General features: G+C 29.6%; 1 protein-coding gene across 1 annotated transcript in view; it reads right to left on the bottom strand.

Annotated features, from left to right (window-relative positions):
- Positions 1-13,842, bottom strand: part of LOC142330078 (sodium-independent sulfate anion transporter-like) — a 49,148-nt gene that overhangs the window by 20,455 nt on the left and 14,851 nt on the right. Inside the window, exons 3-5 of the mRNA XM_075375127.1 lie at positions 13,077-13,300; positions 12,274-12,439; positions 2,798-2,962 (exon numbers count right to left, since the gene is read on the bottom strand). Of these exons, the coding sequence (XP_075231242.1) occupies positions 2,798-2,962; positions 12,274-12,439; positions 13,077-13,300 (555 nt within the window). The remainder of the gene's footprint in view (positions 1-2,797; positions 2,963-12,273; positions 12,440-13,076; positions 13,301-13,842) is intronic.

Raw genomic sequence — 13,842 nt, 5'->3', positions numbered from 1 at the left:
TCCAGCTTATTCTAAAATTTGTCTCTATGCTTTAATTAATTATAAAAGGCAACTCACATAAAAAAATCCTTCTCTTAAAAGAAAACTACAAAATAATATCAGATGGTAATAAGTATATGGGAAAGGAATATTTTCATCCCTTTTCCTTGAATATTAAGACCAAGTTCTAAGCAACTTCATGCGTATTTTTCACATGCTTTGAATTGAATCATAAGTACAATTAGCCTGGTGCCATTCACAATACCAAATGAAACATTGAAGTTTCTTAAAATAATGTCAATTGTTTTCTGTTTTAAGTTAGTGTATTAGGAGAAATACCACTCAAGTTCAAATTATTTAGAAATTTGCTTGGATATTATACTATGTTGTTATTATCTTCCAAAAAAAAAAGTGTTGATACTAATGTAACTTTTTTCAGTGTAATTAGTTAATGATTTTATTTGCAAATAAATTTGTTGTTTCATCACAGTTTACATTTTGAGGAGTCAGCATGGTCCTATTACATAAAATACTGCATAGTCTTACAAGTCATTTGTAGTGTTACCAGTAATTCTTTTATATCATTTCTTGACATAATTTGTGAGGGTAATTAAATCATATTTTCAGTGACCTCTGATAATTTTGGATATATTCAATTTCCAATCATTCTTAAAGAGTTAAAAAGAAATCTTTGTTGTTACTTATCAATTCTGATGTTTTTCTTAAGCTTAAATGTTTTTAATAATGGGCACAAAAAATAATATTTTATATGGTTTTATTTTGTTGTTTATTCAAAGGATATTAGATTATACACATCTAAAATCTAAAAATCCAAGATTAATTTAAATTGAGAACTATCTTAAAACAGTTAGATGGAGTGTGCCCACCATGTAATGGTCATGCAACAACATGCTGCAATTACAGTGAATCTACAATGTTAATCCAAATGCTTATTTACATAGCGATACCCAAATGTTTTTCCATTGCCTTCTGGCCCATTAATAAAGTGTTTGTTACATTTGGTGTTATCACTACCTTTTAGAATTTACTACAATTTTGTCAATAATGTTTTTAGATCTAGATTAACATGGAATATTACAACCAGAGATTGATCATCAGTAAAAAGTTGTAGACCTTCATTAGGTTTTAAGATAACAGCAAGAAAATTTTCTGATAACTGAAAAGAGATAGAGAAAATCCATGCAATTTCATTGTTTTAGAAATTTCTTGAAGAACAAACTCATACAAATGATTTCAGACAGACACCTATAAATGAATCCCACAAAATAACTGCACTTATTGCTGGAAAAAGCAAATTTAAGTGGTTAACTTGCCTATCATCAGAAAACTGATTCCTTATTTTAAACATTGGTATCATTTGGAATTGTCTGATATTCATTTGCAGTGCTGGTTCTTTGAATGTAGGAATGAGATCCCTTTATACGTTTTTAAATTTTCAAAATTGTTGCTCTATGACGTATTACAAAAAATATCTAAGGTGGATCTTTAAGCAAAATTTTGTTTTCAGTTTTTTAATATAATTAAAAGCTTCATAAATTTAATATGAATGAAGGAATAAATATTAATATTCAGTTAATTGTTATGAAAATAAGAAATTTAAAATTATTTGGGTAAGCGGATTACAAATGTTTTCAAATTCTGTATGAATGTTTTTCATATTAAAAAATATCTCCAAAAACTTATCTCAGCCGTGCATCATAGAAATTGAACAATTTTTTTTTACTTTAAACCTTTTTTTTGGTATCAAGCTTTAAAAGATTTACTGAAATCTTTCATTTATATTTAATTAAAAACTTTGTTGTAAAATTTGAAGCCTTTAGGAAAATTGCCTTCTGTAATAATAAGCTACATAGCAAAAGCAAGACAAATTTAGAAAAAATACTAAATTTTATTATGATTTTAAAATCATTAAAATTGAACAATTTAATCCAGTGATAAGGATTAAATAAATCAAAATGTCTGGCAGTGATAGCACACATCCCCTCCCCATCACAAATCTCACAGTCTTATTGTCGCCAAAATTGCAAAAAAAGTTTGTTTTTTATTCTATTGTTCATTTATGGGTCAGCAGCATTCATTAAATAAAACCTGTATCAAAATTGTAGGGGTAGATCTATGGAAATAAACTAAAAAATAAAGCCCATTTAAAAATGGCTGGGTGGAATTTTTTTACATTTTAAAAGTAATTTAGAATTTACTCATAAAAAGTGATTTAGTAAAAAATAAATCCATAAAATATAATATACAGTATTTGTCCTAGTTTTTTCTTGTGCACTTCTGAGAAACAGTTTCTATAAAGTACAAATTTAGTCCAGTCCTTTTTGACCTCCTGGACAACAGAGTAATACTGTATTTTAATATTTCTTTAAATTTAATTACATCTATTTACCTTAACAATATTCATGTAACTGGTAAATTTTGATCAGTGAGACTCAATTAAAACCACTGCCTCAGGATTGGTCAGCCTGAGACTATGATAAATATTCTCTTACCACAACTTTAAGATTATGGTAGCTGCAAATTTATTACTTTGCTGATGAATAAATTAGTAAATGTTTTATAAACTGATACACTAAATAACTTGACAATTGATTTAGTAATAAGAATTTAGTTTAATCACTGTCCAATATTCAATTCTCAACAAGGGTTTGGCATTTTTTCAAAACCTCTTATCACTGCCCCACCCCGAAAAAGATGTTATTGTTATTGGATATACATTACATTTAATATATAATTACTGTAATTGGGTACAATTATTGTGACTTGTGAGTATACAAATAAATTTTTTGATACTTACTAAAGGCTTTGGCAATGGCAATATTAGCTAATACTGCTATGATTGGTACTATAAATACTGCTGAACCCAACTCTTCAGTCATTTCTAAAGCATTGAATGTATTGTTTCCAATTTTAGCAGTAAATGGTGGCAACTGAAATGGTGGAATACCAGATGTTCCACTACCTATTGAAAATATATAATTGTAAATTATTAATGACAGCAACAATTCTAAACAACCACAAAACAGAACTACATCGTGACATCCTTAGGCAGTATGAAATATATAAACATACAAAAAGAGAAGCATAATATACTTAATGAGCAGATCAATGAATCAGTTCAAATCCTTTTATCTTATTATAAAACAACTACGTGAGATCAGCAATAACAGTCACTGAAGATGGCTGCAAAAGCCACTAAAGTGTTTAGAAATAAACCTTTTTATTATACAACCTAATCAGCCTTTCATAACAAAAGCTTGTATTTCTAAATTAGAAAATTATACTAAAATTATGATTCACTCAAAACAATATAAAATGCTTTTACATTATAAGTTTATAAGTAAAGTGGTAAGTTTTATATAAGTTATATATATATATATGCCAGGATATATTTAGGTATGGAAACAACTTTATACTGCATATCTGAGAGATATTTGGAAGCAGAAAGAAATGGGTTTCTACATAGTTTACAAAAACCTACATTATGGATGGATTTTCAATTTTGTCTGCCATCTTGGATTGCCATATTGAATTAAATTTAATTTTTTTAAATATTTTATATTGAATCAAATTTTATTATTATTATTATTTTTAATATTTATTTTTTATCTAAAATCTACTTAAAAACATTCCTGTAAAAAGATGACAGAAACAACAGCAATAGCTTGAATAAAAAAGTACTTCATATCGTAATTATAATTTAAATAAAACATTTTATTTGAATGTATTCTGTGAGTGGTACTGAATCAACCACTAGTTTAACAGTTTCTGAATTCTAAAATACTCTCTCCCAATTTGGTCACCAAAGGTTTGATGGGTTGAAAATGTAGAAATCAACAATTTAGGTTATACACCCATACCTCACTTTACAGCCTAAATATGTTCCAGAAAAGTTAGCCGTAAAGCAAAAAGCCGTATAATGAATCAATTATTTTGATACAAACCCATTCAAATCTAATTGAATCTTTTCCAATTTTTTATAAAGTAATATTGTTTTTAGTTCATAAAGCATTTTATTCTTTTTATTTCCTATAAAAATAAAAGTACAAAATAATGTAATAATCAGAAATTCAAAAAATAAACATATAAACCAAAAAAACAAAAGAAATCATATGCACATATTTATACATGTAATAAAAAACATAAAATAAAATGTTTAAAACCTGTTTTAATCTGATGATGAACAATAATTCAAAGAATCACTCAGCTATAATATGATGCCATCATCAATTTCCACTGTTGTGGATTGACCTAGTTTAAAATATTGATCTAACATTGTCTGCTTTGCCTTGTTTTCTACTTCTTTTTGCAGTGTTTTGTAATAGGTAATGACTGAGTTTACTCCTCAACACACTTTAGCAATGCATTCTTCATCAGTATCATTTTGAAGAAGGATATTCATTCCCTACTCAAAATAAGAAAGCGCATTCAACAAGTTTTTTGCTGTTAGCTGTTGGCATATAGCAGGCTCTGGCTCATCATCAAGTGCTCATTCTGTTTCTAACTGGATCAGTTCCTCGTTTCAAAGAGGTTCTCTGTCAGAATCTAGAAAATTAATCAAATCATCTTCTTCCAAATCCTCAAAACCAAGATTGTTTGCTAAGTTTAATATGTTTTGTCAAATTTTAGAAAGAGAATTAACTTCAGGCTGATTAGTTTTTATGCATTCTAGCCATACTTTTTCCCAAACATGGTTCACTGGTTGGTTTTAATTCCTTACACAATTCGCTAATGTTGTCTATGGCATCTCTGATGCTGTATTTTTTTACAAAACTGTTTTATTAAAGATTCACCATTGGTTTCATGAATAAGTTTACAAAAAATTCTGTGTAAATAACAAGCCTTAAAAGTGAATATTGCACCCTGATCAATTGACTGGATCACTGCTGTTATTTTTTGAAAGATATTCAATCGCCACATCTTCAGATAATTTGGATAATTAACCAGGTGCCCTGAAGCTTTTTCCAAAATTAGCAATGCCTTGTTGCTCAGGTTATTGTCTCAAATATTTTTTTACTTTTGGGCAAAAGTAATTTTTAAACCAGTCTTCAAAGAGAATCTTAGTCATCCAACCTTTCTTGTTGGATCTCCAAATGATGAGCAATTGTTTCTTGTTCAGCCCTTTAAAACACCTTGGATTTTCGAAAAGGTATACTAAAAGTGGTTTTAGCTTAAAATCCTCTGCAGCATTAGCACCAAGGAGCAAAGTTAATCATTCTTTTGACACCTTATATCCAGATGCAGACTTTTCATATTTTGAAATGTATTTTCTTTCAGGCATTCGCTTCCAATATAGTCCTTTCTTGTTTACATTGAAACCTTGTTCAGGTCTTATCCACTTCTTTCAATAATTCTTTTAAAAATGTTGGGATATTCTTTAGCTGCATCATCATTGGCACTAGCTCTTTCACCTTTCATTTTTAATCTGTGCAAATTGTGGCAATTTTTTAAATTTTCAAATCAACCTCAGCTTCCTTGGAATGCTTCATCTTTCACAGAATCATCTGTATCCTCCCTCTTTAAATTTTCGAAAATACTTTTAGCTTTTTCTTAGATAAGCATTTGGCTCATTGCTATCCTTCATTGATTATTGTCTTCAATCCACATATCTAATAATTTTTCCATTTTTTCCAAAGTGCTGCTTTGTTGGCGAGTTAATTTTGAGATACTTAAAAGTAAAACAGATAGCGAATGTGTTTTAATTTCTTATTTTCTATTCCAAATAGTTTGAACAGTAGACTTCACCAGTCCCATTGCATTACAAATTTGAACAATTTTCTCACCAGCTTCAATACAACGTAAAACTTTTAGTTTGGTCTCTAGCATGACAGATTTTCAACTTTTATTTTTATTTTTATCAGTATCAATCTCCAAATTCAATAAACATTTCAGTGGCATTTTTTCCTAAAAAAGGAACAATATATTTAAAAGAATTAATGAATTAATTATATATGTAATGAAAATACAGTCTTTCTAATACATACATAACAAATATGTTTATAATTCACCAATTAATACAAACAGAAACAAAACTCAACCTGAAAACAAACAAGAATATACATGTCAAACTACGTACACTAAAGCAACAACGCAGTAAAATGATGACAAAGGCAAAATGTAGCAATCCCACCTAAAGGGAGGAGGCTGAAAATAGAACAGAAGGTCTATATTAAGAAGGTGGTATTATTTTCTAAATAAAAATTAACTTCCAGTATTAATATCAGCTGACATTTGTTATTTATCAGCTGTTAATTTACAACAATGCAGTTTATATTACATTGAAACAATGCAACTTCTTAACTCCTGATTTCACCTTTTTACTTAAACATATTTGTAATGGTTAAATTTGATAGTGCTAGTTAGAATTAAAGTCATAGAGAAGCCATAAAATGGCCTGCCAAGTACCCAGACCTGTCTCCTCTGGATTATGTTTTTGGGGGAACCTGAAACATAATGTTTACAAAGAAAAACCTGCAGACATTGACAAATTGAAAAGAAGAATAATTGATGAATCTGTTCGTGTACCACCAGACATAATACAACAAATTATAAATGTGTATTACTTCAGGTTAACACACTGCCAAATAATAGGAGGGAAGCACTTTGAACTAGTATGCTTTCAAAATTTATTTCAATAGTAATTTATGATTGAAAACTATTATTTAATTTTTTTAAATAAATATATAATACTTGAAGCAAATAATATCAGTTGATACAGCCATTTAATTTGTTCTTGTATTGTTAATCTGTATATATAAAAATATTAAATTCGTTTGTGTACGGCTTCAAAAACTCAAAATGTTTGGCACCGATTGAGCTCAAATTTTAGCACGATATATAACCCGCATCAAAGATTGTTTTCATCTATTTTTAATAAATCTATCTATCTAAAAATAGATTGATTTATTAAAAATAGACACAACGACCAATCGCAAAGATCCCGTATGGCCGTTGCCAATGTAAACAAAATCACAACTGATTAAGTAACAAATTTCTTTGAATTATATTTAACAGCTACAACATCTGTACTTTATTAAAAAAAAAAAAACAACAACAAAACACCAAAACAAAAAGAAAAGCCACCAAGAAGGATGACTTACAGTAAATAAATTAAAACACCCAACTTTCTTATAGCCCAGACAGACTTAAAGACTATGCAAACAAAAAAAGTCGAAATAACCAAATACACAGAAAATAATATCCCTACATAATGACCAAAAAATCCTTTGTTAGGTTATTTTTTTACATATATATGACCAAACAATCGTTTTTTGGTTATTTAGCGTTCTTTGCTATGTAAAAGCAAAGAACAAAATTCACAAATAGTAACACTGAAACCACACAACTAAGTATTCGTTTTTTTTTGTTTTTTCTAACCTCCGAAACCACCGTTATGCATTGCTTCAGATGATGATATATATCTATAGCGTATGAAAATGCCATGCCTGACCAGGATTCCAACTCGGAACCACCGGATTAAAGTCCGAGACGTTACCACTCGCGCCACGGAGCCCGGCAAACACATTCGTTAGGAGCCGAATAAAAACACGATTTACCAATATGGCGTTGTGTGTCAAACCAATTTTATACGGACTATAATTACTTTTAATACGCGAAACCCTTTGCAATGATTGAAAATTAACTTAAACCTCTTCAAAAATTATTCCTTTTGAACTAAGCCACATTTTGATATTGTTTTTCTATAACACGGCTGGAATTCTTTTCGTTTAATGATAAGAAGCGTTGTCGAAGACAATAACCGAATTCTCTTCCAAAGGACATAATAACCCGCTAAACTATTTCTAAATAATTCAAATTCGTGTAATTTTTTTACGAATCGCGTTTTTATCAAAATCTCACCTTTTTCTCAATTGACCTGCGGGGTTTTGATTTCTTTGGAGACCGTAATTCATTAGTAGATTCATACTCGAGAATCACGTTGTACACTGAAGCAGCATAACTTCTACTTACGTTAGCAGTTTATTAACTTCTGAAATCAACGCCGTTTGATTATTCTGTGATTTGTAAGCATTATTCTGCTTTTGTAAGCATTTAAAATGATGTGTTTTTCGCACGACTTAAGGGCTTTTTTTCAGACATAGAGTTATGGGAAAGATATCGATCGCATATGGCTGAGGATATTTTGCATAGAGTACGCCTAGAAAATACCAATATGACCATGGAATTTACAGAAGGCATTTACAACGAAGCTTTGATAAATATTGAAGACAAGTGCTTAAAAATTGCAAATAAAGTTCTTAGTCAATTGGGAAAGCCAGCACCCACCCGAGCTGCGATTGCTTCATTTGATGTGGATTTACGCCGTTAACAGAGTTACAACATTGGTGATCTTCAGTCATATGTCCAATCAAACATTCCCAAATTAACGCGTGACAGAAAAGCATTTATGATCGCATAATGCAAATGATAAATGACGGAGTTGGGGGACCTTCTTCTTGGATGCACCAGGAGGAACTGGGAAAGCATTCCTCATTAGATTGATTCTAGCAACGGTTCGATCAAAAAATGATAATTATCCTGTTGCGGAATATTAATCAGCCAAAACTCTGCAACGGCACGCGACTTGCTGTTAAGAAATTGATGAATAACGTAGTGGAAGCAACGATTTTAACGGGGCCTTTCAAAGGTGAAGATGTCCTCATTCCTCGAATACCCATAATCCCGACCGATACACCATTTTAATTTAAAAGATTGCAATTCCCAATTCGATTGGCATTTGCAATCACAATCAATAAAGCAAGGTCAATCTTTAGAATTGTGTGGTTAGATTTAGATACGGATTGCTTCTCACATGGGCAACTGCATGTTGCGTATTCCCGAGTCGGCAAACCAGATAGCCTTTATATCTACGCAGACAGTGGAAAAACAAAAAATATTGTATATCCACAAGTATTGCAAAATTAAACTTCTATGAAACGTATGCTTTGTTTTGTTTCTCATTTCTCATCCATGCAACCACAATGTGCCACTGCGAAGCGTGGCGGGTAGAGCTAGACGGCCATACGGGCTCTTTGTGATTGGTCGTTTTGTTTGACAGCGGCCATCTTGCATTGATATGATTGGTTTTCCTTTGTTTAAATTTCCATCTGATTTATTAGCCTCTTATTTATTAAAAAACTGTACAAATTAAAAATAGATCGATTTATTAAAAATAGATGAAAACAATATTTGATGCGGGTTGTATATCGTGCTAAAATTTGAGCTCAATCGGCGCAGAACATTTTGAGTTTTTGAAGCCGTACACAAACGAACTTAACATTTTTATATATATATATATATATAATAACTTTATATTTTTATTAATAGTTATTTAACAGTCAGTTATTATTTATTATTATCAGTATTATAGCACTGTTTAAAGTACATTATTAAATTCATTATGGATGTAAAATGCAAAGAAATTGTTCATTTAGCATGTTTTATCTTTATTTTATTGTTAACACAATTTTTTTTATTATTGCAACTTTGAATACTTTTAATTCAATAATGAAAGCATTAACAGAAAAACGGGTGAACCACTGTTTTTCTTGTAAAATTTTAAATTGAAATTATATGTCATATGTCCACCATCCTATTTAAAAAATTAAGTTTGATTCAATATGGCAATCCAAGATGGTAAACAAAAATTTTAAATCCATCCATAATGCAGATTTTTTAAAATTATGTAGAACCCTATTTCTTTCTGCCTCCAAATACCTCTCTAATATGCAGTACAAAGCTATTTCCATAATTAAATATCACCTAGTATAAGTATATATACTTATGGTATGTATACTAGGTATACATACTTACACACATGTGTAAGTATGTTTCAAGCTAAAGAATATTATGTATGGATTAGATTACACTGATGAACATAATTTTTGTTTCCTAACATGCTGTACATGGTTTTAATCTGTTTTTTGATGCTGAAAACAAATATGAACTCAGAATCTTTCTATCTCCCACCATTTTTGAAAAATTTTTAAATTTTAATTAAAGGATTTTTTTCATTTTTCAGAGGTATAATTAGCATTTTAAGCTCTTATATTGTATTTTTTTAACTCATTTTTTATTGTTTAACTTCGTTAACATAATCTTAAGCTATAAATAAACAATACTAGACAAAGAATTAAATCATATAGTCACATATTATTACATCATATCTAATACTGAAGAATGAGCTTTCATAGACAAGATTAATCATGTCTGCGCAGGTCAAAACATGTAACTGAAAACACAGCTTTGTTGTTTATATTAAGCCACTGGATTTAGGAATGAATTAATTTTCTTCAGTCTTATTACTGTCTTAAGTTTGTTCATAGTGCAGTTTCATAATGCCCCAAAACTATGTAAATGATGTGGATGCCTTTTGTTATGAATGTGCTGAGTTTACCGTAAAATCAAATAGAAAAACATTACACCTTAATTAAAAAAGTATATCATTTCTATTTTCAGTGTAAAATGGGTGATAAGGACAAGACGTGTGCTTGTTATTCAGTATGCACTAATTGTTCTGTATATTTAAGAAGTATTTATTTGGTGTACCTATGGTTTGGCGTGAATCTAAAGATCAGTTGTTACTTTTGTTTAACAAGTGTGTCTGGAATTTCTGAAAAATCTAAATATACTGTAAAATATCCTTCATTGCAATCTGTAATCAGGCCTGTACCTCACAGTGAAACTACTTCAGTTATTGAGCCATCTGTGAATGTATGTTTCGAAAGCAGCGATGAAGATTCAGGCAGTACTGAAGAAGACAACAATGATTTTGATTTTGAATTATCTTCCAATAAACCATATCTTACACCACAATATGAATTAAATGACTTTGTTCGGGATTTAAATTTATCAAAAAATCAAGCTGGACTGTCTGCAAGGTTGAAATTTACTTCAAAAAAATACAAAAATTTTGGGCTTTTGAAGCCGACAAAAAGAACTTTCTCAGTACTTTATTGAATAAAATAATGTTTATCGCATAAATATTGATGAGCTTATGTTGCACTTTGTTACACAATTTCCAATTTCATAAACCTGAGAACTGCTGGCACCTTTTCATAGATTTGTCCAAGTATAGTTTAAAAGTGGTTCTACTACACAACGGTAACAGGTATTCTTCAATACCAATCGCTTATGGTATTAATTTGAAAGAGACAGATGATGTCATGAAATATGTTCTTGAAAAAATAAATTATAAAAAAAATAACTGGAACATACGTGATGATTTGAAAGTTATAGCTATTTTGTTAGGCGTGCAGTTAGGCTATACAAGGTACATGTGTTTTCTTTGCAAATGGGACAGCCAAGCTAGGGGTAAACATTATTTTACCAAAGAGTGGAAGAAATGAGACAACTTAACTCCAAACAGGAAAAATATTATTCATGAGCCCTTAGTTGAACCCAAAAAAATATTTTTACCCTCTCTCCATATCAAGCTAGGACTAATGAAAAATTTTGTAAAAGCAACGAAGAAGGATAGTCCCGGATTTTTATACATCAGGCAGTAATTTCCGAATGTAAATGAAGTAAAAAATGAAGAAGATATATTTGCTGGTCCTCAAATAAGAAAGTTAATAAGATGATGTAATTATTTCAGTGTTAAATAATGTAAAAATTGCAGCTTGGGCTTCATTTAGACTTTTGCAAAAATTTTCTCTTCAATCAAAAATTCGAAAATTATCACTACATTTTTAATCAACTTCTTACCTCATACAGAGCTATGGGATTTAATATTTCTTTGAAAATACATTTCCCCCACTCACATCTGGATTTTTTCCCGGACAACCTTGGAGGCATAAGTGATGAACACGGTGAACGTTTCCACCAAGACATTTTTGTGATGGAAAACCACTATAAAGGGAAATGGAATACTAACATGCTAGCCGATTACTGTTGGACATTAATTTGGGATGTGCCTGAGAATAATTATAAAAGAAAAGCATCAGTGAAATCATTCTAACACAGGTATGGCCGTGCAAAATTATAAATTTTATCGATTTTAACTTTATTTTCCCTTAATTTTTTTTTGAAGCATATATTATTTAAAACAGGGTGATAGAAAAATTATATTTACAGATCTGTAATGTACACAAAGAAGCAATTCAAGAAATTGTATCACACTTAAAGAAACATTAAAAATATTTTTTTTTTTGTCTATCAGTGTTATTTTTTTAATATAAATTGTTTATTTTTATCAGAATAAAATGTAAACCATACAAATTGTATTGTTAATTAAAAAGATACTAAAGAAAAAATGAACAAATTATATGGTACCTGAAAGCCTGAATGGTGTTTTTTTATGGTTATCTTCAAACCATTTAGCTATACAACAAGAAATAATTACAGTTATTGCATTTCGACCTGTTGAAATGAACCACAACACTTTCTTCAGTTTTTGTTTCCCAGGTGTAGTGGTATTGAAATTTAGATCATTTAATTTCTGTAACAGAGAGTTATAACAACATTCAAACATTTTAAATTGTATAATAATAATAATCCTTAGTATTAAAAAAAAATCACACAATTTAATTATAGTAGCACAATAATTAATAAGATTTTCTTTAAAAAAGTCTTATACAAAATGGTTACATTTATCTTCAAACATAATCTGTAATTTTTATTTTTAATTTAACAAAACTGGTTACTTTCATGTTTTAGAGAATTCCAGATTCCAGTGTCATGTTCATAAATAAAGAATTCTGTTGGAAGATTTATCCAAAGTAGAATTTAGGGTGTTTTCAGTAAGAACAGTAACTAAATTAGCTAAGCCCCTTCTTTTCCTTGAACAAGACTCAAGCTGCATAGGCAATACTACATGCCTTTGGTTGTCAATCTGCTACTGACCATTTCTAATAATACTGGTAGTCTTGATTCATTATTTGAGTAATAATTGTCAGATTTACATTACAATAATTACAAAATATAATTTATCATAAGCAAAAAGATTCTTCTGGAAATACTTCTAGAGAGAATCATTAATTAAAGAAAGTGAGTCACCTTTTTTTAAAATTTAATCACATTTTATCATGTTGGTCAATGAATTACAAAATATTAAAATAATAAACCAACCAACCAACCTTTAAAAAGAGAAGAAAAATAACACAGAATATTCCAAGTGCAAAGTCACCAGCTAATTTTGTTTCAGATGCATGTATAATCAGTTCAAAAATATTATCTAAAAATCCACAAGACTTGAATCTTACACCTAAAAGTCCTTTTAACTGTGATACAATAATTATTATTGATGTTGCTGTTGTAAAACCTGATGTTACCGGTGCTGAGATGAAATTGACTAAAAACCCTTAAAAAATTTAAGCAAAGATCATTATATTATAGGATATTATATTACAGAACGGCATATTTACAGTTAAATCAGCATTAAAAAATAATTTATAATAAGCATTAAGAAGATATAAAAAAATAAACAATAAAAATTATCAGATACAAAAAAAAGATTAATCATATAAGGAGTAATTATGTAGTACTCTTTATTGACAATTTGTCCTTGAGTATCATATTCAACCATGACTTGATGATAAAAAAAACATTGCTTTAAATTCACATTGCTTTGTAATTGCCTGGCTTCTTTTCTCACAGAGAACTTGGAATTTTCCAATGGGATAACTATGCCTTTGTTTTAGAGTTATAGTCAAAGACCCATGTCTTATATGGTTATTATTTTTTTTTATAAAATCGGGATCACTATTAGCACACTCCAGCAAGTCTTGCACGCTTGCAGTCAGTTTTTCTTTTTTCATGAGTGAGAAATTCTGGGTTACATTTTGCTGTTATGCGCGACATCCAGAGATCTTCTGTTGAAATCAGTTGCAGTGAGCCAAATGA

Source organism: Lycorma delicatula, chromosome 9 (genome assembly GCF_047948215.1).
Source record: "Lycorma delicatula isolate Av1 chromosome 9, ASM4794821v1, whole genome shotgun sequence".
NCBI classification, from domain to species: Eukaryota; Metazoa; Arthropoda; class Insecta; order Hemiptera; family Fulgoridae; genus Lycorma; species Lycorma delicatula.
This window is presented reverse-complemented; position numbering and strand designations above follow the sequence as displayed.